The 27,467-nt window shown below is 41.1% G+C and overlaps 1 protein-coding gene across 1 annotated transcript; it reads right to left on the reverse strand.

Moving 5' to 3' along the window:
* Nucleotides 1-452: 452 nt before the first annotated feature.
* On the reverse strand, nt 453-27,408 carry LOC116983580. Its single transcript, XM_033037364.1, has 9 exons — nt 26,985-27,408; nt 22,525-22,583; nt 21,612-21,887; nt 18,626-18,682; nt 15,758-15,793; nt 11,158-11,550; nt 5,718-5,999; nt 1,332-1,565; nt 453-544 (listed from the first exon to the last, which is right to left on the reverse strand). The coding sequence occupies exons 2-9, from the start codon at nt 22,565-22,567 to the stop codon at nt 453-455; spliced, it is 1,413 nt and encodes a 470-aa protein (XP_032893255.1). The 5' UTR covers nt 22,568-22,583; nt 26,985-27,408.
* Nucleotides 27,409-27,467: the final 59 nt, after the last annotated feature.

Here is a 27,467-nt window from a genome sequence, read left to right on the forward strand (position 1 = left end):
TATCTAGTGCTGAGTTATGTGATGTTTCATATAGTAGCAGTTTACAGCAAAGAATAAAGACCCATTCAACTCTTCATGTTGGAACCGTGGTCTTGGCTACTAGAATGCAAAGTAAATCCCACTGATCTGCTATTTTCCCATGAGTTTTAAATTACTTTGTTTAAAAAAAATAAAAAATTCTCCCTTGCAAGGAGTAGAAACAAGGAATTGCAGATGCTGGTTTACAAAAAAAAAGACACAAAATGCTGGAGTAACTCAGTGGGTCAGGTAGTATTTCTTGAAAATATGGATAGATGAAGTCTGAAGGAAGGTCCCAACACGAAACATAACCTATCCATGTTCTCCAGAGATGCTGCCTGACCTGCTGAGTTATTGTAGCACTTTGTGTCTCCCTTGCAACAATCTCCCACTCAGTAATTCCATATCCAGAAAATCTCAAGTAAATATATTTCTCAAATTTCATTGCTCCATGAATTAGGAATAATTTTAAATTGATAGCTGCTTGCTACTGGAATCCATGTTTGGCAACAAATTATGATGAATCCTATTTAAGATTCATGAAAATGAAATTGTTTACAACTGATGATCTATTTCTCTCTGTGAAAGCAGCATCATTGGTGTCAAATTTACAATCTAGCAACCTATGTTTCAGTAACATACCACAATAATTGTATTATAGGATGTGTAAGATTGCCTTAGTGAATAAAACAAAGAATTTTAATTCTGTGAATCATAACAAAACTGTAGAGATATAATAATGTTATTCATTGGGAATTGTTACTGCCCTATATAATAGTCTCTCCCTTTTTATATTACTTACTTCTTCATCATCATATTATTCTACTCATCCACCCACATTTTTTCTTTAGCTTCTTCTTAAGTGTAACTGTGCTTTTCACCTCAACAGTTCTACACAGAAGTAGATTCCACAATCCAACTATTCCCTAGACGAAAAAAGGATTCTCCTGAATTTTTTATTTGATTTATTAGTAACTATATTTAGTCCCACATGTGGAAAATCTTCCCAGGTTGACCTTATCAAATGCATAAAAGCCTTTCAACTTTCTTTAAAAGCTTAGATTGACTTTACCAAGCACCTCTCTCTCTCTAAACCTCTCAAGACCTCTATCCATAAGGTCACCCCTAATGATATCCTCACTTTGATACAGAAGGTATCTTATTTGCATTAATTAAGTTCAAAGTGACCTACTAGTTGAGGGAATTGAAGAGGAATTATCCAAGGATTACTTCTTCTTTCATGGTCTAGATTTGTGTTCTTACCTGACAACTCAAAGTTTCATGAAAATGGCTTCAAGTAAAATAAAACTTACTTTGTTTCTTTTTCGTTTTCACATTCTTCTCCTTGGATTTTAGCTGGGCTGCAAACACTTTCTCAAACATTTCCTTCTGTTTGATGTAGTTCAAGAATGTCATTAGCTTCAAAGGAGGCTTATAACTTATAAGAAAAGATTGTGGCTGCTGCATTGTCCTCCCTGGAATCTCAAACATACAAGAGTCTTCTGGTTTTCTTAACGTTTCGTGCTGGATTTTCTTTCTCTTCTTCCCTGCAATTTTTAGTTCAGACATTATGAAAACCCAACAAAGTAGTTTGCTTCTCGTGCTAAATTCATCAGTAGCATTTTGATACTTAGGGTGCAACAAGCAGAATATGCATTGACTCCATATTATTATAGTCTCCTACTCAACGTCTAGTACATATTTCTATTTTTTTGTTTAGGGACAGGAGGGACCACTCTCAGCTATTACAGCATTCTTGTTGCTGGCTAGAACTTGCTTGATGTCAGAATCCATAAAGATCTACAATGGTAGGGGATGCGATCAAGCCAGTTAACTACCCACTGAGTTATTTCAGCACTTAGTTTTTTTTCTGTAAACCAACATCTGCAATTCCTTGTGTCCAACGTTAGCTGTTTTGACAAGGCAGTGAGAGGTTGAAAATGTACGTGTCTGTGTTTTTTTTAATTACATCAGGAGATTTAGACATCGTTGGAGGGGCCAGGATTTGTTAGCTATATATTTGCCTTGAGAGAGTAGTAGCGAGACACCTTTTGAATCATTGCATTCTATGTGATGCAGGCGGTCCCACAGTACTGCTGGGAGGTTTCAGGAATTTGAAAAAGACATAGCAATATTTTCCAAAGTCAGCATGATGTTTGACTTGAAAGTGAACTTTATATAATTAAATTCCTACATATCCGTTACTATGGTCAGCGGTTCATGATTGCAGGTTGGGAAATGCTGTCAAAATAACATTAGCATGTAACAGCTCCACACCTTATCACACCTTATCACAAAATTTATTCCTATGAAGAAAAAAAGGGGTAAGGGTAAGAACAGTCAGCCATGGCTTAGTAAAACTATAAAGGATAGTATTCGGCTGAAGGCAAGGGCATATAAGGTAGCCAGAGATAGTGGGAGGGCAGAGGATTGGGAAGCATTTAAAGGTCAGCAAAAAATAACTAAGAGATTAATTAAGACGGGGAAAATAGACTATGAAAGGAATTTAGCGAACAACATAAAAACTAATAGTAAGAGTTTTTATAGCTATATAAAAAGAAAAAGGGTGGCTAAGGTGAACGTTGGTCCATTGGAGGGTGAGACTGGAGAGTTGTTGGTGGGGAACATGGAAATGGCAAAGGCATTAAACGAGTATTTTGTATCAGTCTTCACCATAGAAGACACAAAAAATATTCCAACGCTGGATAAACAGGGGGCGGTAGGAATGGAGGAGCTAAATACTATTAAGATCACCAAGGAGGTGGTATTAGGGAAATTAATGAGACTGAAGGAGGATAAATCCCCTGGGCCTGATGGATTACATCCAAGGGTCTTGAGGGAGATAGCGGTGGGGATTGTGGATGCATTGGTGATAATTTTCCAAAACTCCCTGGAGGCAGGAACGGTCCCAGTGGATTGGAAAATGGCCAATGTAACACCTATATTTAAAAAAGGAAGTAAACAGAAGGCGGGTAACTATAGACCGGTTAGTCTAACATCGGTGGTGGGTAAAATGTTAGAGACAATTATCAAAGAAACACTAACGGGGCACTTGGATAAACATGACTTCATCGGACAGAACCAGCATGGTTTTGTGAAGGGGAAGTCCTGTTTAACGAATCTGCTCGAATTCTTTGAGGAAGTAACAACCCGGGTGGATAAAGGGGAACCGGTGGATGTGGTATACTTGGACTTCCAAAAGGCTTTTGACAAGGTGCCACATAAGAGACTATTGCTAAAAATAAAAAATTATGGGATTGGGGGTAATATATTAGCATGGGTAGAGGATTGGCTAACAAATAGGAAGCAGAGAGTGGGGATAAATGGTTCATACTCGGGATGGCAACCGGTAACTAGCGGGGTTCCGCAAGGGTCGGTGCTGGGACCCCAGTTGTTCACAATTTATATAAATGATTTGGAGGAGGGAACCAAGTGTAATATATCAAAATTTGCGGACGATACAAAAATGGGAGGAAAAGTAGGGGATGAGGAGGATAGGAAGAGTCTGCAAAAGGATATAGATAAGCTAGGTGAGTGGGCAACAACTTGGCAGATGAAATTTAATACTAATAAATGTGAAGTCATTCACTTTGGGAAAAAAAATGTTAGGGCAAGTTATTTTCTAAATGAGGAGGAGCTGCGTTGTAATGCAACGCAAAGGGATCTAGGGGTATTAGTACATGAATCACTAAAAGTTAGTATGCAGGTGCAGCAAGCAATCAGGAAGGCCAATGGAGTTTTGGCCTTTATTGCTAGGGGGATTGAGTATAAAAACACGGAGGTCTTGCTGCAGCTGTACACAGTATTAGTGAGACCACATTTGGAATACTGTGTACAGTTCTGGGGTCCATACTTAAGAAAGGATGTACTAGCCCTGGAGGCAGTGCAGCGAAGGTTTACAAGATTAATTCCTGCAATGAGGGGATTGACATATGAGGAAAGGTTAAGTAGGCTGGAACTCTACTCTTTGGATTTTAGAAGAATGAGAGGCGATCTCATTGAAACATATAAGATCGTGAGGGGCCTTGATCGGGTGGATGCACCGAGGATGTTCCCAATGATCGGGGAAACTAGAACTAGGGGACATAGTCGCAGAATAAGGGGGGGCTCTTTTAAAACTGAGATGAGGAAGAACTTCTTCACCCAGAGGGTGGTTAATTTATGGAATTCACTGCCCCAGGGAGCAGTGGAAGCAGAAACGTTAAATATATTTAAGTCTAAAATAGATGTTTTTTTAGCTGCCAAGGGGATAAGGGGCTACGGGGAGAGGGCAGGGATATGGACCTAGGTATGGTTAGTATAGTAAGACCTGAGTGATCTCCTGGACAAGTGTCGATCGCCTGGATTGGGGTCGGAGAGGAATTTCCCGGATTTTTTTCCCGAATTGGACCTGGGTTTTTATCCGTTTTTTTGCCTCCCCAGGAGATCACGCGGTTCTTGGGGTGGAGAGGGGTGATAGCGGTATAAAGGGGAGGGTAGTGTCTTGTGTTCTGTGTCTTGTGTCTACTGTTTGTGGGTAAGTGTGTCTGTTTAGTGTTCAGCCATGAGCGAATGGCGGTGCGGGCTCGACGGACCTGGTGGTCTACTCTCGCACCTACTTTCTATGTTTCTATGTTTCTATGTTTCTATGTTGCACAGAACAATCATGTGGAAGCGGCTGAGCAGATGCGAAAGAAACCAAGCATTGCAGTGAATCGTGTATAGAAGGTATATCATGCAGTCTACAGAGTAGTGAAATGAGATCTCTATTGTTTGGATACTTGTTAATCACCTTAGCTTGGGATAAGATTTCAATTGCAAATTACAAAGGGCTTAAAATAGTTATTGGTTCCTTGATGTCATAAACGGAACCATTGAGTCCAAAGGTCAAGAATTTTAAAACACTAGCTCAGTCATAGCTGGCTATTGTGTCCAATTCTAGGCAGTACACTTTAGGAAGGAAAATGAGGTTTGGAAGAGGATTTAGGATTAATGTACTGGATTAATGCACTGAGTTGGATGATCAGCCATGATCATATTGAATGGCGGTGCAGGCTCGAAGGGCCGAATGGCCTACTCCTGCACCTATTTTCTATGTTTCCATGAGGAATGACAGTAACATAAATAGATTGGAGAGAATTAAGTTGTTCTCATCAGATCAATGAAAGCCAAAAATAGATAGGAAAAAAATAAAATCATTAATGCTTTAGATAAAATGAAGAGACATTATTTCCATGATTTAAAGGACACTAACCAGGGGAAACAGATTTCCAGTAACTGCAGACTGAACTTGACATGAAGAAAATTTCTTCGGACAGAACTAATGGGTAGGACATGTTGATAACTACAAAAGGCTAAAATCACTTAAAATTATGTGATATGGCAAAAGAGTGCAGAAGTGAGATTAATTGTATTGGTCTTCAAAACGTCAATACAAAGCCAATAGATTAAAATACGTCCTTTTATTTTCTACTATTATTTCTATAGCAGAATCAGTAAACCACATGTTTTGCAGGTGTCTCTGCCTGTAATTATTACCATAGCCCCTTAACCATCACTTTGCTGATATATTCTAGTGTACATCAAAGAATATAGTGCCTTCAACAATAGACACCTGAGCTTTGTAACGTTGCAATGTTATAATTTAAAGCAACTCGACAATTAACATAATGTAACATGGATTAGCCAACCACAACCAGTAATGGTTGTGTTTCTCTTACCTGTTTGTTCCCTGGTTCTCTTGCAGCTCCTTCCTTGATTTTTCCCAGCTTTATTTAAAACATTATCAATTAACCTAATGATAAATTTAGAATCATTCACGCCCAATTTATTTTTCAACTTCTTCCTGATGGCACGTAGTTTTCTATCACGCTTCTTTATGAATTCTTTCTTCAGATCAGTTAGGGTAGTTTGTGGTGCACCTTTTACATCAATGCACAGATAATCAATATTCTGGAATTTGTGTTTTTTTAAGATTGGAAGCATATCATCAAGTGAAAAACCTGATAAAATAAAGTGGAATTACAAAATGAGTGCTGATTCATTACACAGATACTTCTAATATAGATGTACTGTATGTACTAAGATTTCTCGATAGAATTGTAGAAATACAGCTGGTGGGAAGCTTATAGGAAGTTATAGGGAGGTTTCACGGCAGTCGGGTCACGACCCATGACCCGTGCTGTTGCTACGCTACGCCAAGTGGAGTACACGCGATGAACTGCAGGTAGGCACTTACCATTGTTTCCAGCGTAGCGGGCCTGTTAAAACCCGCTGAAATTGTCCATTTTTGCACTGTAAATAATTATGGAAATCGGGATAAGCGTGTGAGACATTTAGCCTACGTCAGAATTCCAAAAGTGAGGAGAAATGACGGTAGATAGAAGTGAGAGCTGAAGGGACAACTTCAGGGACAGTGCTTGGCGAACATTGGCCGTTTGCTCACTGCATTTCATCAACTAAGGCATAATTTGGGTTTTTTCTGGATTCTTTTGGCATCTAAAAAGTTTCAGAAGTGATAAATCTGGCTGTAATTTTTTTTAATCGCCCATGGTTCTCAAGTGGGTTTTTACATTCAAAATGAAAACGCATCTGAAGAAAAATTTACAGCCAGATTTATCACTTCTGAGACTTTTTAGATACCAAAGGAATCAAGAAAAACACAAATAATGCCTTACTGTTGATGAAATGCAGTGAGCAAACGCGATTATTCCCAATATTTTCAACTCCGATATCTGCACGGCCAATGTTTACCAAGCACTTTAGCTGTTGTTGTCCCTTCAGCTCTCGCTTCTCTTTACCTGGAATTCTGAAGTTGGGTACATGTCTCTCACACTTACCCTGACTTCCACAATTTTTTTCAGCGCAAAAATTCAACATTTTGGCGGTTTTTAACAGGTAGGAAAGAACGCGTTTCTTGCATTAATAACATATACCGGAAGTTACGGATGTCCTCCACATGGATTGAGCGGCTCCGTGCGTCAGGCCCTATGACCCAGTGACCTTATACAATCCCTCTATAATAGAAATGTACATCCAAGGATAGAGTATGAATTTAAAGTAGAAACTGAATTAGTTCAGCACATGTTTGCCAGAAGATTACAAATGCTTGATTTCCTCTTTCAATACAGGAGATTCTTTAAATGTTGGTTATAATAAGAGAGTGAGTATGGGAAGAGGTTGGTGTTCGGTATTCCGACAGTGCATGCCCAGGCTATAGGTCACTGGAGATAAACATTGGAGGGTGCGGATCTGCTATGTGTATCTTTGGTTATCAGACCTTCGTTTAAGTGAGTGCTTTATGCTTCGTGCTGCTCCACGGGGTCGGGGTCGGGCGCGGGTCTCTAGCATCGCAGGTGTAGCCGAGTCGCCGCGGTTCCCCCCACGGTTGTCCCGTCCCCGTCCAGAGGCGGCTGGAGGTATTGGCCAGGCTCGCAGCCTGCACCGGGGGGGGGGTGGGGGAGGGGAACCGCCAGCCGCGCCTCTCTGCCTGTCCAGTGGCTGTTGGTTTGCCACCTCGGTGAAGGGCATGTGTCATTACAAACAGTGAGTCCGTTGGAGCTGGGCTGGCAACCAGTTCCACTGGAGCTGCTCATCAAAGGCGGAGGGCATTGTGTAGCAATGTTACAAAATTTTGAGATTTTAAAAATCAAGTCTGTAATTTATCCCATCAGGTAAAGCGGGATGCCCAGAGTGGGGGTGGGGGGGTCCGGCGGCGGCTCGGCAGCGCCCGCGGGACACGGGCTATTGATGAGGCGCGGGTCTGCACGTGCTCTTCCCTGGCATCTGCCCCCTCTCTATCGCTGTTACAACCACTCTCTCGCTACCTGGCACCCCAATTCCTCAGATTAAATATATTTTTACACATGAATTATGAATCAAGATAAGAATTTACATACAGTTTATGCAGTCAGCGCTTCGTTCACTTATTCTTTATAGCGCGTGACCTTTAGCATATCCCATGATTCCTTGTGTTTTTCAGAATACCGAACTCGCTTATTGGAAAGAGGTAAGGATAATGAAGAGCATATGCATTTGGATGCAGAGAAGTCTGCAGATTGTTCAGCTGTGCAAGGATAGGAAATCTCTTGCTATTTCTCCCCTTTCATGGAACAAGACCTAATTGATTGCCACATTTGAAATTATATCATGCAATAAAGATGAACAATTAACACTTTTTTGTCCAAGATTCTTCTCACTGCTCTTTGTCAATTAATCATTTTATTTGAATCAGATCAAATCACAGAGATAGATGAAAATCAGAAATTATAAAACATGCTGTTGCAACTGGTGATGCTCTTGTATTTGGTTGCTGTTTTTGGTTCTGTAAACATAGCATAGGTATTGCTTCTTATATATTATTGGGTAGATCTTGGTTCAGAAACTCCCCAGTGCTGAGAAAAGTACAAATTAAGTCAAGCACTTCCACTTCTATATCCTGTTGCATGAATCCCAGGGCATTGCACACAATAGAATGAGCATTGGACGTTTTGTCTAAACCCACTCCCCACTCACTAGACAGACCAGGACTGGGAGAGATGGTTGGGCTTTATACAGGGTAGAGGGTTAATGACAAAACCTGGATATTATGGAATTGGAAAGAGTTACGAATGGTTTTAGTGAAGGAGGGGATGTTGTTGGTTGCAAAAGCAATTGGTGATGTGGTGTTAAAGTCACCGTTGTGCCAGGCTCAACTGGTGGGGCCAAGGAGGTGGAGCTTTAGTGCTCAATGGAGACCCCCAGTGAAGGAGCTGTTATACCATTCAATCACATAAGCAGATAACGTAAAGCTGGAGAAGGATCATCGCACAGGACTCCATGACATATTAATCAGGAAAATCCTCTTTAAATTCCACTAAAACAGTTCTCACTTAAGCTGTGAAATTCAGGCATGTGAAGCTTGGAAACCATAAGCTTTGATAGCCAGCCACCAGCAGTGAAAATCTTAAAGCAATTTGACAACCTTTACAACTTGTTTATTAATTATTCAACCATGTTCAGAGATTGGCTTATGGGAAAATTTAATTCTATAGAAATTCAATTTATAAAGTTCAATGAAATTGTTGCCCTGTATAAAGACACAATGGTGTAAACACATGATAGCAAGTTAACAACCCCTTCCCACAGTTCCCTTCCATCCATATTACTCTCTCCGGCTTTACATTTCACTCCTCTTCTCTCCTAATCGGACACCTTTTTGTCCACTTTTCACCTTTAGCTTTTGTCATTCACTTGTCCAAACACTCTTGGCTGCTATTCATAATCACTCGTACACTATACCCTCAATGAACTGAATTAATCCTTGAAGTCTTGGATCCTTGGATAGGCTGGGTGAGTGGGCAAATGCATGGCAGATGCAGTATAATGTGGATAAATGGGAGGTTATCCACTTTGGTGGCAAAAACAGGAAAGTAGACTATTACCTGAATGGTGGCCGATTAGGAAAAGGGGAGATGCAACGAGACCTGGGTGTCATGGTACACCAGTCATTGAAAGTAGGCATGTAGGTGCAGCAGGCAGTGAAGAAAGCGAATGGTATGTTAGCATTCATAGCAAAAGGATTTGAGTATAGGAGCAGGGAGGTTTTACTGCAGCTGTACAGGGTCTTGGTGAGACCACACCTGGAGTATTGCGTACAGTTTTGGTCTCCTAATCTGAGGAAGGACATTCTTGCCATAGAGGGAGTACAGAGAAGTTCACCAGACTGATTCCTGGGATGTCAGGACTTTCATATGAAGAAAGACTGGATAGACTCGGCTTGTACTCGCTAGAATTTAGAAGATTGAGGGGGGGTCTTATAGAAACTTACAAAATTCTTCAGGGGTTGGACAGGCTGGATGCAGGAAAATTGTTCCCGATGTTGGGGAAGTCCAGAACAAGGGGTCACAGTTTAAGGATAAAGGGGAAATCTTTTAGGACTGAGATGAGAAAAACATTTTTTACACGGAGAGTGGTGAACCTCTGGAATTCTCTGCCACAGAATGTAGTTGAGGCCAATTCATTGGCTATATTTAAGAGGGAGTTAGATGTGGCCCTTGTGGCTAAAGGGATCAGGGGGTATGGAGAGAAAGCAGGTACAGGATACTGAGTTGGATGATCAGCCATGATCATATTGAATGGCAGTACAGGCTCGAAGGGCCGAATGGCCTATTCCTGCACCTATTTTCTATGTTTCTATGTAAGTCACAACCTCCCCAGACTAATGCCCTGCCCCTCCTCATTAGGCATTTCTACTGTGTTGAACGCCCTAACCCCACTGATTATTCAGGAGCAGGCAATGCAAAGCCCTTTGACACTTGTGTGCTGCAGCATTTTCCTGAATTGACACCTCAAATAAAATGTCCAAAAGCGCAACATAACCCACCTCAAATGCACCTTCAAAAGAACCGTACTATTTGTGGATAGGAATGTTTTATTCTGCAACATAGAAACATAGAAAATAGGTGCAGGAGGAGGCCATTCGGTCCTTCGAGCCAGCACCGCTATTCATTGTGATCATGGCTGATCGTCCCCTATCAATAACCCGTGCCTGCCTTCTCCCCATATCCCTTGACTCCACTAGCCCCTAGAGCTCTATCTCTCTTAAATCCATCCAGTGACTTGGCCTCCACTGCCCACTGTGGCAGGAAATTCCTTAAATTCACAACTCTCTGGGTGAAATATTTTTTTCTCACCTCAGTCTTAAATGACCTCCCCTTTATTCTAAGACTATGGCCCCTGGTTCTGGACTCGCTCAACATTGGGAACATTTCCCCTGCATCTAGCTTGTCCAGTCCTTTTATAATTTTATATGTTTCTAAAAGATTTCCCCTCATCCTTCTAAACTCCGGTGAATACAATACATGTTATACAAATGCAAATCACTGGTGCGACAGAAACAGTTATAAGTGGGAGATAATCAAGCTGATGCTGTAGAAAGCCTAGATCAAATGAGCTTTCAGCCATCATTTCAAACGCTCCTTATCTATCCTCTGTCTGAAGAATGGTCTCAACCCGAAACGTCACCATTTCCTTCTCTCCAGAGATGCTGCCTGTCCCGCTGAGTTACTCCAGCATTTTGTGTCTATCATCGATTTAAACCAGCATCTGCAGTTCTTTCCTACACATTTCCTCTTTCCTTTCTCTATTTACTTTGCAATTCAAACCTCACGAAAGACCTACCTGCACAGAAGAATTCCAGTGCACTTTTGTAGGATCCGCCTTCAAAAATGTTTTGGAAAGAAAACATTGCAGGCATTATATTTTCACATGGAAGTTCTTCCATCAATGCATCTCGTAGTTTCTGGTGCAATGGAGCAAGCTGCGTTATCCCCTTAGATGCTTCTCTCTTACACAACTGGGTGAGGTTCAGGAGTGCCTCGTACGATCGTAGCTGCAGCTTAAGTTCTATGCATCCTGGTGAAATCTTCAAAAGATTGAATTGCAAGCGATTGATAATTTCTCTTAATTTGAAGAATAATTGAGGATCTTTTTCGCAAATTATATTATTGAGTGTGTTAGGTATGTCTTCAGATATTTTATACGTTTCCATCAAGCTTATTTTAATTGTATGATCTGCAAAAGAAAGCAGACAATATTTATTTTTTCATTGCATCAATTACAACAGGCTTGTTTCCTAATTTAGGTTTCAGGTTGGAACCCATCTTCAGACTTGATCTGAGAAAGGGTCCTGACCCTGAAATGTCATCTTATCCATATTCTTCAGAGATGCTGCCTGACCTGCTGAGTTACTCCTGCAACTTGTGTCCTTTTGTGGAAACCAGCATCAGTTTCTACATCTTCCTTAATTTATGCCCTCCTTATTCTCAGGTATCAGTATAAATTTCCCTTTTAGGCATTCACTCAAGAAGAACTACCTCCTAGTAGAAGAATTGGAGATAATAATACCAAGTCATCGGATGTAGTGTCTTTGGAACATTTTTGAGGAAGGATGTGAAAAAGGGATGTGTACTTTCCATTCCTGGTTATGTACCCCTTCAAATGATCCTATTATCATATTTTGCTTGCATGGCTTACAACTCAGCAGTGTGAAGCGAGACACAAAAGGCTGGAGTAACTCAGTGGGGCAGACAGCATCTCTGGAGAAAAGGAATAGGCGACGTTTCAGGTCGAGACCCTTCTTCAGACAGTATGTAGCTATATTGATTTCTCTCACTTCAAGTAACCATTCTTTCCCTCTCTCACCATCCATCCACCACCCTAGTTCTCCTCCTAGTTTCACTGTCCTCCTGATTAATCTTACTGTTGGTATACCTCGTGTTACCTTCCCCTCATCTGACAATGAACCATTGTACATTTCCTTGATCATCGTCTGCTTTGATCTGTTCCGTTCACACCTTACATGTCCATTGTACCCTTCCATATCTTGTTTCCCTCTCCCCTAACTCTCAGCCGGAAGAAGGGTCTTGACCTGAAATGTCACTCATTCTTTCTCTCCAGAGATGTTATCTGTTCCGCTGAGTTACTCCAGCATTTTGCATCTATCTTCTATTATCTCTGCTGGAGGCCATGATGAGAAAACATTGAGCACAGACGATTAGCCAAAGTGAACTGTTGGAGGATAAAGTTTTCAGAAAATAATCTAAGTTTCATATGAGCCTGAAAAATTGTAGTCAGACCATCAGAAGTCAATGTTGGCTCGACGACTGGGGCAGAACACTTCATGATCAGCTCAACAGTTCACATGAATAACTTTGATGCAGAATCAATGTGTCCACGCAAGGCAAGGTATTTACATGCTCTACACTTGGCTCTTCATCAGGTTTAGCAAAACTTATACCATAACACTAATCATTAATTGCAAGAACTACACAAGATAACTGAGGCATCCTGCACATACATGCCTCGGCAAAAACTCACACACTGGACAGACTTCAAGCTGGGCTTGTGGAAGACGAAAAAGCCAGAAAACTCGAATTAAGTTTACAATCATTCAAAACGATGAGCTCTGTGCACAGGGCCAAGCCAGAATGCAGACTCACTGCTGATCAGCTTCTCGAACCCCAAAGCTACAATTAGGTTGGCAGAAGGCTGTTCCCTTTAGGGAACTTTGACTGCAAGTGGACAACTATAGCCAGTTAAAACTATATGCAACTTTCATAGCATGGAGCTCGACTGGATTGGGTGTCATTCCAGGGGACCGAGCTGACAGCAATGGAGGATGCCTACAGCTTCACTGGACCAGGCTGACCCAGCAACACCGCCAGGGCAATGGGCCTTTATGACCAGCTGCACTTAAAGCAACTTGGACTTTGAAAATCATGCCAAAACCTAGAGACTCTTGCATATAGTCTCAGTGGACTATTTCTAAGCACTTTGTAAATAACCATGGATTGTATGCAGAAAAATAATTTCACTGTACATGTGATAATAAAGAATTTGTGGACCATTGAGTTATACTCTAGGATAGGGTCCACTGTCTTGCACCCAGCACTAATGTGTAGGATTGTTAGTTGTAGACCACGTGCAGTAATATTGTCAGAGCTTATTACTGACATTCTGACAGAGGGCATGATTTTCTAGCTCCATAATGCATTGGCATTCTCTCAGGATCCAATGTCCAATGGGCTTGTAATCTTGTGCAATTGTACTCATTGTCTCCATAGTCTCATTGGCACCTGTTTGGCTACTGTTCATTCTCTACAATCCTGCACTGTACTTTCAATTGGCACCAAGCACAGTTGGAATGCACCTGGGCTTTGAGTTGCTTCTGCTTGTCCCTAAGACTAAACATTAACCTGCACTGTCAACTAAACCAAAGAAAGATTGGGTCATAGCTGAAAAGAAGGCCATCGAGCACATCAAATACCTGCTAGTTTCCTGCAAAGTCATATCCCCTTGCATTCTCCCTGTGGCTCTGCATATCTTTTCCCCAGAAGTGCATATCCAGTCGTCCTCTGAAAAATCTGACGATTCCTACTTACAGCACCCTTGATCCATAGCAATTTGCCTACCTCCACAACAAGTCCATGACGGATGTCACGTGCCTGCCCCTACACTCATCGCGGAACATGTGGATAGCTAGGACCCTTACATCGGGCTCCAATTTATTGACTGTAACAATGCCTTCAATGCTATAATGCCAGCCAAACTCATCTCCAAATTCCTGGACTTAGTCCTCTGTTTTTCTCTCTGCAACTGGATCCTTGACTTTGTGACCCATAAGCTGCAATCAGTGAATGTATGCAACAAAAACATCCTCCATAGTAATTCATGGTAATTCTCACAGCAGTGCCATGCCAGACTACATTCTAAGCCCCTTACTATACGCCATGTAGACTCATGACTGTAAAGCCAAATTCTGCTCTAATTTCATTTGCAAGGTTGGGGACGACACCATCAAAGTGGCAACAAAGCATTTTCCATAATATTTCTCAACAGCCGTACCCTGCAAGGCTGCGTTCCTCACCCCTCACTATACACCCTATGCCCTCAGGACTGTGCAGCCAAATTCTGCACTAACTCCTTTTACAAGGAGATAGAGAGCATGGCCACATGGCGTCAAGACAGCAATCTCTCCCTCAATGTCAGTAAAACAAAGGAGCTGGGCATCAAGTTCAGGAAGTGGGATGGAGTACATGCCCTAGTCTATATTAAGGTGCTGATGTGGAGATGGTCAAGAGCTTCAAGTTCCTCGGTATAAATATCACCAACAATTTGCCCTGGTCTGACCACAAATTGGACCACTTATCATTACTCTGCACATAAACATTTATCCTCACATCTCCCTTTCTTTTGCCCTTCACTGAATCTGTGTCCATGATGTTGAGACTGATATCTGTGAATAAAAGGCATTGGTCCCTGAACAGTAAAAAATATCAAAAATAGCAACGTTCTCTGGTGCGCCACGGACATTTCCAGTTGTCAATAAATCCAGGATATTGGTGTCTTATTGTACAATTCCTGTGCATTAAAGTAATATGTAAAGCATTGCATGCTAAAAGCACTTGCACACTATTCCACCAGGATTGGGATATTAAACTATGTACAATCTCCCTTGGCATGGTTTAAACGATCAGCACACATTTAGCACTGATTTCAGAAATTATTTTCCAGTTAATATTTATTTCACTGATAGGAAATTAGGATACTTTCTATCTTGATTAAGATAGTATCACGTCAAATATGAACTGGAACCTCACCCCCTCTACTGTAAGAGTATCTCTCAGCCTAAACGCAAAGAACCCCTTCACATTGGCAGTCTCGTGGAATCCTAAGTGAGGTTACCATTTTATGCTGAATTCAGAGCGGTTTAATGGTACAATCCATTTCATAGCCTCCATTGGTTTCATAACCAAAGGTTATGCAAGGTGATAAGTCATAACCTTGGTGAGTCATGTAATGTTAAAAAAAAAAGGTCACCAAAATGGATAAACCTGGGGTCAGCAACATGGGGCTAATGGAGTGCATTTAACAAGCAGGATATAAGTAAGGAAGGGAGTTGCCCGAGAGCATAGGGAGAACAACTTTGTAGATGGAGAAATACAGCAAGCTAGCAGCATGTAACAGTGGAATATACATGAAATGTCTTTTTCTTATGACACTGTCTTTTACTATATGCCAAAAATAATTACAATTTAATTACCTTTATGCCAAACTTAGTCCCAAATTACAGTGGAGTTAACTGTTTAAAAAGTGTGAAAGATCTACATAAATATATCTACGACTGATGGAAACAGACCATTTAGCCCAACCCATTCATATTGTCCCATACCCTGAAAGTGAGCAAATAGCAAATGTTCGTAGTTGGTTTACTACTTACTATATCCTCCAGGTTCAGAATTTGAGACAATGATTTCTGTAAGGAAATAGATTGAACATTAGCTCTGAATGTACGTCATCAGCAATAGGCAAATATGTAGTTTTCAAACTCAAACTGGGAGCACAGATCATTAACTTTGTTATGGAGCACCACATAACTTTACAGCACTTAACATTCCTAAATTTTAACAAAGAAAAAGTATTGAGTATTTAATTCCAAGTTCTAATGAAATGATATTAACCTGAAAGATCAGCCTAGAATTTTTCTGTAAGTTCCAAATGCTTGAAATGGAAATGCCAATATTTTTCAAGGACTTCCAAATAAAAATGAATCTAAACATTATGCATCCATTGCCAATTACCCTGCCAGCCAATACCCATGGATTCCAGCAAAACCGCATAACCTTACAGATTTTCTCCAACTGTTAGAAAAGTAACATAAAAAAGTATAACATGGGAACAGGGCCTTCAGCCCACAATGTCTATGCCGAACGTGATGCCAAGATAAACTAATCTAATCTGCCTGCAAATCATCCATATCCCTCCATTCTCTACATATCTATGGGCCTATCTAGAAGCCTCTTAAACACCACTATCGTACTGTATCTTCCCCCACTACCAATTCTGACAACATGTTCCTGTCACCCAGCACCTTCAGTGTTAAAACCTTAGCCTTGTACAACTCTTTAAACTTTGCCCCTCTCATCCTAAAGCTATGCCCTTGAGTCTTTGACACTTCCAGCCTGGGATAAAGTGTAGCCTATATATGCCTCTCGTAACTTTATATACGACTCTATCAAGTCTCCCCACAACCTCTGGTGCTCCAGTTTGTCCAACCTCTTTTGTTTTAGTTTAGTTTTTCATTTTTTGTTTTAAAGATACAGCACGAAACCAGGCCCTTCGGCCCACCAAGTCCACGCCGACCAGTGATCCCCGTACACTAGCACTATCCTACACACTAGGGACAATTTACAATTTTTACCAAAACCAATTAATCTCCAAACCTGTACGTCTTCGAAGTGTGGGACGAAACCAGAGCACCCGGGGAAAGTCACGGGGAGAACAAACTCCATACAGACAGCACCCGTAGTCAGGACTGAGCCCGGGTCTCTGCCGCTGTAAGGCATCAACTCTACTGCTGCGCTACTGTGCCGCCACTCTTCTCGTAGCTATTACCGTCTAATCCAGACAGCATTCTCGTAAACCTCTTCTGCACCCTCTCCCAAGCCGCCACATCTTTCCTGTAATGGCGTGACCATAACTGCACACATTAATGTAAATGTGGCCAAACCAAAGTCTCAGAGAGCTGCATCATAACTTCCTGACTCTTATGCTCTTAGATCTTGTCGCATTCTCCATGAGCCCATTGATTTCAATGGGGTTTGTAAGGCTGCTGCAAGAAATGAATTAAGATAACCTTTTTTTTTAAATCTTACTTTTGCATTATTTAATTATTCCAACTATTTTAAAACATTTTCAAAATGTTTTATTGATTTTACAATTCTTTTTAAATGGTCATGTTTTTAATACTGCAATTCATGTTTTCAACATCAAGCATTTTAATTTAGTTTTATTTAAAAAGAGAGAAATTATACATTTGGATTTACAGCAAAGAATTTGGAATGCAAGAATACGGAGCCTTGCTGCAATTGTACATAGCTTTGGTAAGGACAGATTTGGACTATGTTCAGTTTCCCCTCTCCTTATCTCATTAAGGTGTACTCATCTTGGAAGCAATGCACCTTTGATAGACTAGAGAGGTTTCCTGGGATGAAAAGCTGTCCTGTGAGGAACACTATGGACAACGGTCCTGTGTTGACTGGAGTTGAGAGAGTGAAAAGTCATCTCAATGAAATATATGATGCTGAATAGGATTGACAAATGATGTTGGGAGCCTGATTCCTCTAGATGGAGTAGCTAGAAGTAGGGAGCATTGTCTCAGGATAAGGATAGACCACTATCTTCAGCATCCTATCTTGCATCGGTATGCCCCACATTAGCTCAAGGAGCAGTACTTACTCTGTTTGGTACATTGCAACTCTTGTGACAAATTATCAAATTTTACAATTTCAGGTAACATACCTTTCTTTTTGTATTATTTTTGCTTCTGAGATATTGCTAGATATTTTGACGTCAATTTGCTCTTTTATTCCCTTTGGCTTGAATTGCTGGTAATCAAATAATTGTTACCATGACAACTTTGATCTGCAGCCTAGTACCGTAATTCTCTCTGTTGTCTCTAACCTCCTGCTCCACTCCGCAACTTGAAACATGATCGTTTTCTCACTTTCTGTGCCGCCGCCGAAGCTGAGGTTCTGGCTGGTCCCGGCAGGAAACGCCGCTCCAGTCCAGTTGGTAGGCAATAGAGTGAGGAGGGGGCGAAGATGCGGCTGGGAGGAAAGTCGCATCTCCGACCAGGAGGGACTGAGAAATACAGTTTCCCCCTTCCCCCTCCAAAACAAAAACTCATAACACACTTAAAATAAAAAAAGGGCGAAAGGACAAACAGCTGCAGGCAGGGCAGCCATACACGACTGCGCCTCTACTCAATCTTGTTACAGTATTACACAGAAATTGCTAGTTACTGGACATCTTGCGTTAGAACGAACAGGGAATAGAGTGAAAGAGACCATGTGCAGGCAGATGGGATTAGTTAGATGAACATTGTGGTCGCTGCACACATGATGGGCTGTATTGTGCTATGCTCTATTGCCTGACATTGGGCCAAATTTTAGAAGCATTCTTAATTAGCAACTAATTTTCATTAACTGCAAGAAGGATTACATTCCCTACATTATGCCTGCTTTTAAATTCTGATAGACTCTGACTAAATATATGTAAAAACAGCTTCAAACTGAAGGTTTCTTACCTGGAGGTTTACAATTGCACGAACAGTCATATTTCTGGCAACATGTGCAACGCAATTCTATGAGCAGAAAATAATGTTATCAACAATAATATTTCCTGAAGTTTGAAAGTTCCTCACACAAAAAAACATACTCGAAGTCTAAATCTGGCACCACTTACTTTGGAGCAGGGTAGACTTAGAGAAATCTTGAAAGTTGCTTAATTCTAGCTTGCATGTCCATTCTTAATAATTCTGCTTCAAAAAACTGGTAGGTCCAAGAGTTGTGTTTAAACTATTTAACATTAAGATTACACTAGAGCAAACCCTCATTTTAACAGACCCTTTTATAACAGATATCAGATGTAATGGATGGACCTGCCGATCTAGCCGCAGCTCCCACTGTCTCCCCAGCCCTTTAGACCCCAAGCATCTGACCCCACCCCCAACTCGCAAGGTACACCAACAAGACCCACTTCACAGTCTGATGACACGGCTGTTGTTGTGGCTCATGTTGTAGCCCCTGGGAACAGCGTTTCCACGGTGACCAAGCACATTTTGCCTGAAGAAAGCGCTGTCCCCATGGGCTACAATGTGAGCTGTAACAACAACAGTCACGTGATTCGGTGAAGTAGGGCTTGCTGGTGTGCATCAGTCTAGTTTAAGGTGAAATGACACCTAGTGTTCTAGTGCTAGAGTAACTCAGCAGACTGAATCAGTCAGAAGAAGGGACCCGACGTCACAAGCGATGTTGCCTGACTAGCTGAGTTACTCCAGCACTTTGTGTCTTTTTGTGTATTAACCATCATCATTGTTTCAACTACATACAATGATAATACCTTATTTGTTTATAACAGACAATCGGCAATAACGTACGCCAACCCCCCCTCCTCTTATAACAAGGGTTTACTGTGTTTGGAAATTGTTTCTGTTAACCTCCAAACAGAAGAGATTCTGAGATTTATTGCCACCGATTGACTTTGTGCACACTGTAAAGTGGGAACTGGGCAAACCATAGCGCAGATTTAGATCACAACATATAGCAAATAAATTATTTAACAGATAAAACTTGGTCCTTATGACTTCCTAGTTGTTTTGAATTCCTGAGTAGTAGCAAGTTTTCACATCAGTTGGTGGGATCAGGCATTGTTTACTAAGTTTGGTCAATGTATAAGATGTCATTGTACTTTTTTTGAAGAAGATTTTCCCCATTACCTAGACCAATATTCATCTCTCAACTAAAACGATCAAAACAGATTAAATGTTCTGAATACTGTAGTGTTGTATGGGAAATATTGGCATCAATAAATTGTCTGCTATGACGTCTACCCCACAAGATTGACTACAGCTCAAAATTAATTAATTGTCTTGCATTGAAAGGATGTCATTAAGTTTGAAAAGGGGCAGAAGATATTCACCAGGATGTTACCTGGGCTTGTGAGTTTGAATCCGAACTCAAGCGACTGAAGGATGACTTTATTGAAGTATAGGGCTTAAGGGGTTGGACAGGCTAGATGCAGGAAGATTGTTCCCGATGTTGGGGAAGTCCAGAACAAGGGGTCACAGTTTAAGGATAAGGGGGAAATCTTTTAGGACCGAGATGAGGAAAACATTTTTCACACAGAGAGCGGTGAAACTCTGGAATTCTCTGCCACAGAAGGTAGTTGAGGCCAGTTCATTGGCTATATTTGAATTTGATTTTGAATTTGATTCCTTTATTGTCATTCAGACCTTTCGGTCTGAACGAAATTACGTTGCCTGCAGGCATACACAGTAACAATAAATAACAAATCATACAATAAACACAAATTAACATCTACCACAGTGAGTTCACCAGGCACCTCCTCACTGTGATGGAGGCAAAAGTCTTAGTCTCTGTCTCTTCCCTCCTTGTTCTCCCTCTGCGCTGAGGCGATCGATCCATCGATCCATCGATATTTAAGAGGGAGTTAGATGTGGCCCTTGTGGCTAAAGGGATCAGGGGGTATGGAGAGAAGGCAGGTACAGGATACTGAGTTGGATGATCAGCCATGATCATATTGAATGGCGGTGCAGGCTCGAAGGGCCGAATGGCCTACTCCTGCACCTATTTTCTATGTTTCTATGTTTCTATACAAAATCATGAGAGATCTGGATCAAGTGAACACTCACAATCTTTTTTTTCCCCCAGAGTTGAGGTTTCTAAAACTAGAGAGCATAGACTTAAGTGAGAGGAAAGAGATTTAAGAGGGATCTGAGGGGCAACCTTTTCACTCAGAAGGTAGTTCGTGCCTGCAATCAATTGCAGAGGAAGCTATAGAAGCAGATACAATTACAACTCAAGACATTTGGGCAGATATACACATGGAATTGCAGATGCTGGAATCTCACAGAGAACACAAAGGGCATAAATATTTGATGTTTTGGGTTGTGACCTTTCTTCAGTTCCTCCTTATCCACACATACATATATTTGGATAGGTATGTGGATAGGGATGGTTAGAGTGATAGGGCCAATTGGGGGCTTAGTACACTCCCAACAAAATGACCATTTTATTTCTCAGCTCCACCCAAATAGCTTCACTTGTCGAACCATGTCAGACAATTGCCACAACATTCTCCTCATCATAAAGCAACTTCCCCATCTCTTTTACCGCCACCCCCATCTCACCTGCAGCACGTACCCTGGAATATTAAGCTGCCACTCTAGTCCCTCTTTTAGCCAGGTTACCATAATGGCCATAACATGCCAGTCGCATGTCCTATTCATGCCCCGCGTTCATTTGCCTTACCTGTCAGGCCTCTAGCATTGAAATAAATGCAAGTTAATCGAACAGTGCTTCCTCACACCCTGCTGTGCTCCTGCCTATCCCATCTATAGAACTTGCTTTCATCAACTTCCAACCTCTCTATTGTCTCACGCCTGCTTTGGATCCTATAAAATATTCTTTGTCTTGAAACATTTTTCCTGTAATTTACGTATCATATCAGACATGTATCCCTATGCTTTATACCCCATCGGGAAACATTACCATTAAAACTGTTGTTTTCATTCTTCAGAAGTTCCAATACATCAGGATGAATATTAGCTTTGTTCAGAATTTGGATAAGAGTTTTGATTCTTGCGGGCTTTTCCCGACATTTCCAAGCGTGTAGCATATTAAACACTCGCTTTTGATGAGTCGTTCCATCAGAACTAAACTGATCAACATCATGTTTATTAAAGCCTAGGTCTCCAATTGCTATGTGCTCCCATTCGTTCCCGAATCTATCAGCTACCTTCATCAGCAATCGGTCCGTTAGATTATCTGTATAGAAAGAAGAAAAACATTTTTAAAGCAGTAATGCAAAACTAACTTCTTAATTATAGCAAAATGAGAGAGTCTGGAGGAAATAACTGGAACATATTATATTAAATTCTTGTTTATATTAGTTTCATGTTTCAAAGAAAGCATTATGCATATTAAGACACAAGAAAATGCAAATGCTGGAACCTTGTGCGAAAGACAATCTGCTGGAGGAACTCAGCGGGTCAGGTAGCATCTATGGAGGGAAATGGACATCCGACCTTTCAGGATGAGACCCTTCCTCCAGACATATTGGGCTTATTTATTTTAATTATCGTTACATGTTATTTTAATTTTAATATACAACTGGTTCTAAGTCTTTAGACCAATTCAAACCCAAAATGTAAGGAAAAACCATGGTGCATTTTCAGTTGGAAATTTTAATCTTGAGAAAAACACAAAGAACTGGAGGAACTCAGCATCCGAGGAGGGAAATAGACTTAAATAGTTTCGGATCAGGCCCCTTGATCTTCTTCAGACTGACTCATCAGTCTGAAGAAAGGTCTCGACCTGAAATGTCATGTTTATTCCCTCCACAGATGCTGCCTGACTCCTCCAACTGCTTATTTTATGCATTTTCATTCATTTTTACCTTTACCTTTTTGATTGTTATTGTCCAAATTATTTGTCAACACACTCATCTTTTATGTCTCGAGCCTAGAGAAAAATAAAAAAAATTTAATAAATCATTCTGGAACAATTTGGGAACTTTATCGGCTTTTTATTGTTTTCTGTGTACAATAATGTTTCCTGCATTAGCCCTTCATGAGTGTATTGAATTATTAATTTGACCAAGAAAGCACAAATGACATTCTTCTATCTGGTATTTTAAGGGAATCTAATTTATTAATTTTACTTGGCCAGAGAAAATCAAAGAACAAGAGTATAATTTTAAAATTACAACTGGTGATTTAATATTTAAAGTAGGAGAAAGCAAACAACTTGTAATAGAAATCTGGAACTCTAGCCTGAAAAAGGCGTTCACAACTGAAACTGGTAAATATTTGCTAAGTAAGAGCAGCACAGTGACACAGCTGGTAGAGCAGCTGCCTCACAATGCCAGAGACCTGGTTCACTCCTGGCCTCGAGTGATGTCTGTGTGGAGTTTGCATGTTCTCCCCACGACCGTGTGGGTCTCCTCCAACTGCTCCGATTTCCTCCCACATCCCAAAGACATGCAGGTTTGTAGGTTAATTGGCTCTCTGTAATTTTCCCCTGGTGTATAGGGAGTGGATGAGCAAGGAAGAAAGTGCAAACTTCACTGAGACAGTACCTGTGGTCAGTGGCGAACGCGGGTCTCTGGCACTGTGAGACAGCAGCTCGACCAGTTGCCATCCATAATAATTTGCTTGAAATTAACGTTTACAACAAAGCTTTAAAACTCCACCTATTCTCTGCCAGAGTGATGGCAAGAACCAATTACTCCAAACATTTAGGGTGTCCAAGTACACATTGGAAGAATACTGAAACTTTCCTATATCTGCACAAAATCATATTGTTGTAACCACAAAATTGGATGACATTCTTCTCTCTAGTGCTTTAATGGGATTTAATTTGTTTAGTAAATGGCTAGAGGAAATCAAAGTGGAGTCAACAAAAATGAAGCAACATAATTAAAAAAATTACAGCTGGACCTTTCACTAACTATATTAGGAGATACAGTACTGGCACATATAAAATATATTAGAAATCTGGACCTCTCCCCAGCTGCTCACCTATTTGTGCCTAAGCAATCCCTTGTAAGAGCTCCTCTATTTAGTCCCAGTCCCATGAGTCCGCAAGTTCTTTCTCTTCAGATTCCAACTTCGTTATACTCCTAGTGCTCAAATGTTGTTCAGTCCCACTACCCTTTTTTTGTGGTATTCTGGATATATGTGTAATTTCTTTCAAAAACATAAAATATAGTCCCAGACCAGGTTTTTCCCCTTAAGACTGCAAACAAAAATATCTTCACCTCCATTCTACAATTACTCCCTTTCACCCACTGCCCCATGAAGTGTGCACCACAGGCAGCTTCCAACAGCGCTATGGTGTAGCTGAGGGGTATCTTTAAGAGCTTCAGCTCCGTTGTCAACGAGCTCATGTATTGGATCTGAAGATGCACAACAGTGCAGCACTAATAATTATTAAAAACGGCAATAAAGTGTTTGCTCAAAACGTGTGTAGACGTTTTTGTTGGGGTGAATGAAGGATCGAGAAAAGGTGTCTTCTTTATAATGTGAAAGGTTAAAGAAAAGCTTTGTAGTAGAGTTTGATAAAGCACAGAGAGAGAATTTGATTCATAATTTTCCCACTTACCTGGTTTGCGTACAGCAAGCTGAACTTGTTGGTCAAAAATGTGTCCCACGGGAGAGTGCTTAAAGCTACGTTGAAGAGGAAGTGGCAAGAGGTGGCATCCAAAGAATTAAAAAAAACACAATGTCGCTACTTCCTTTGAAGATTAAGGTGATTCGGTGTGTATACTCCATTGAACTTGTAATGGTGTATGATGGAGAACATATTGACTGGTTCCTTCACGGCTGGAACAAAAGAGATTACAGAGCGTGGTAGACACAGCTGGTCCATTACAGGTACTGACCTCCCCACCATCAAAAGGATCTATAAAAGGTGCTACCTCAAAAAGGCAGCCATATTCATCTAAGACCCACACCAACCTGGCTGTGCGACAATGTTACTCTTTCCATCGGGAAGAAGGTACAGGAACCTGAAAACGTGACCACCAGGTTCATGAATAGCTTGAATAACTATAAGGGTCTTGAATATTAAGGGCGCACAGTGGCGCAGCGGTAGAATGCAACGCCGGAGATCGAGGTTCGATCCTGACTACGGGTGCTGTCTGTACCGAGACTCTCTTCGGTTTCCTCCCACACTCCAAAGACATACAGTTGTCCCTAGTGTGTGTAGGATAGTGTTAATGTGCGGGGATCACTGGTCGGCGTGGACCCGGTGGGCCGAAGGGCCTGTTCCTGCGCTGTATCTCTAAACTAAACACTACTACACTTCAGCAACTATGAGCTAAGGACTTTGTTTTTTTTGCATTAGTTTTATAACTATTAATTTATTGATTTTTAAAATTATTACATATTTTATTGATGTTTTGCATTTACAGCTGTTAAGTTCTGCATAATAAATTAATTAATCTGTTGTCAGTACATATGACAATTAAACATTCTTGACTCTTAAAAGGAGAGACTGATTCTGACACTACTTTCAGCGAGGTGGGCTTATTAGTACAGAAAGACGAGAGACCAACTTATAGACGGAAAATCTGTTAAAAAATAGGCCCACCCTGTTTCAGCCGGTGGAAATGCTCAGTCTCTTCCTGCTTCTGAATGTCTGTGTGTGAGATCACAGAACTGTAGTAGCTGATTGGTGGGTGTTTTTTTTAATTTGATTTGCTTTTTATTTGTTCTGATTGCGCAAGTGTGAGCTGGTTCTGCACATTTGAAGTTATGAAGTATTACATACAACCACATTTCGAGTACTGTGTAAGAAGGAACTGCAGATGCTTGTTTACACCGAAGATAAACACAAAGTGCTGGAGTAACTCAGCGGGTCAGGCAGCATCTCCGGAGAAAAGGAATAGGTGACGTTTCGCGTCGAGACCGACTGAGAGTCAGGGAGGGGGATACAGGAGGTATGGGATGGCCTTCAAAGGAATTGTCTGAGAACCATCTTGCAGGCTAGTGGCATAAATAGAGTTGTTGACAGGGCTCCAAACTAAATAATAGGACTGTTCCAATATTGGGATGTTTAATAAATCATGAGATAATAAAAGGTTTGGAGGGATATGGGACAAATACTAGTGGGCAAATAATAGCTTAGATGGAGCATCTTGACGACCATGGACAAGTTGCCCCAAGGGACGCACAACGAACTGCAAGTGCTGGAATGAGTAAAAACAAAGTGCTGAAGCAGGCAGCAGAGTCTGAAGAAGAATCGCAACCCAAAAGATCACCTATCCTTTTCCTCCAGAGATGCTGCCTGACCCGCTGGGTTACTCCAGCACTTTGCGTTTTGGGCTCAAGGGCCTGTTTTGGTGCTGTATGCTTCTATGAATCTAATTGTGGAGAAAATGGTGAGAAAATAAAAAACATCATAATATTTTCTCAACGTATGCCAAAGGGTAACGTCGGTGAGGCCAAATGTGTTTCATTACAGACGGAGACAGGAGAATTTATATTGAGGAATAAGTAAATGGTGAAGAAATTAAACCAATACATTGTGTCTGCCTTCATAGGAAAGACCCACCAGAAATATGTGAGAACCAAGAATCCAATGTGATTGAGGAAAGAAATTAGTAAAGTCCTAGAGAAAATGGTGAGACAGACCAAGAGGTGTAAATGGTGCTCATCTGTATGCTCGTTTTGAAAGAATTGTCAATAGAGATTGCCAATAGAGGTACTGATAGGATCTGAGGAAGGGTTCCAACCAGAAATGTCACCCATCACTGTTCGTCAGAGATGCTGCCTGACCAGCTGAGTTCCCCCAGCACTTTTTTAAAAGTTTGATTTAGTTTATTTTTACGTGTACCTTAGTACAATGAAAAACCTGCATCTGCAGTTCCTCGTGTCTATGAGTTAGTTGGATGCATTGGACAATATTATTTGCAGTGTTGAATTGTTCCTGTGGATCGGATTGCCGCACATGTGACCCGCTATATAAGAAAGGAGTGAGAGAGAAAGCCACTGATCTTTTAACCAAAAGGACACAAAGTGCTGGTGTAACTGCGCGGGGCGGGCAGCATCTCTGGAGGTAGACAAAAATGCTGGAGAAACTCGGCGGGTGCAGCAGCATCTATGGAGCGAAGGAAATAGGCGACGTTTCTGGCCGAAACCCTTCTTCAGCAACCCTTTTGGGCAGAACATCGTGTAAACTATTTATCAACAATGTGGCTGAGTTATAAACTAAGCACCACTAATACTCTGGAGAACATGGGTAGGCCGAACCTTTATGGATAACCTTTATCAGACCTCGCGACAGTTGTAGGAAATAATAATTAATGCACTAAACAAAATACCAAGAAATAAATGTTGGAATGAAACGGAGTCAACTCACCTTTACCTGCGCTCCTTTCGTGTTTATCGGAGTTCCGTTTCCCGCGTTCATTTGAAATGTATCTGTGTTGAGCTCAGTTTCCTGCACTGTCTTGAACTTTACACACTCCGTTTCCCGCACTGTAGTGAAACGCCACGGTTCCGTTTCCACGAACAGTGTGACGATCAGGAACAAAGAGGGTAGGGAATAAGATGTAACTGGGGCAATTGGTGACAATTCGTGCGTTAGCGGACAATTTATATTTTCTCCGCATAAAAGTGAAACCAAAAATTCAGGTTTTGCAGCCGCCAGCAGAAAACATGGTGGCACTGTTTGGGCAGAACATCGTGTAAACTATTTATCAACAATGTGGCTGAGTTATAAACTAAGCACCACTAATACTTAGTGGATGCAAGCAACTGCAGATGCTGGTTTACAAAATAAGACACAAAGCGCTGGAGGAACACAGCGGGTCAGTCAGCATCCCTGGAGAACATGGATAGG

This window comes from Amblyraja radiata, chromosome 18 (assembly GCF_010909765.2).
Source record: "Amblyraja radiata isolate CabotCenter1 chromosome 18, sAmbRad1.1.pri, whole genome shotgun sequence".
Classification (NCBI taxonomy): Eukaryota; Metazoa; Chordata; class Chondrichthyes; order Rajiformes; family Rajidae; genus Amblyraja; species Amblyraja radiata.

Coding starts and splice junctions, on each gene's coding strand:
- LOC116983580 (XM_033037364.1), bottom strand. CDS start 22,567: ATGAGTGTGTTGACAAATAATTTGGACAATAACAATCAAAAAG. Junction 21,888..22,524: donor GGACAATAACAATCAAAAAG/GTAAAGGTAAAA, acceptor CTTTCTATACAG/ATAATCTAACGGACCGATTG. Junction 18,683..21,611: donor TGAAAACAACAGTTTTAATG/GTAATGTTTCCC, acceptor TTCTGCTCATAG/AATTGCGTTGCACATGTTGC.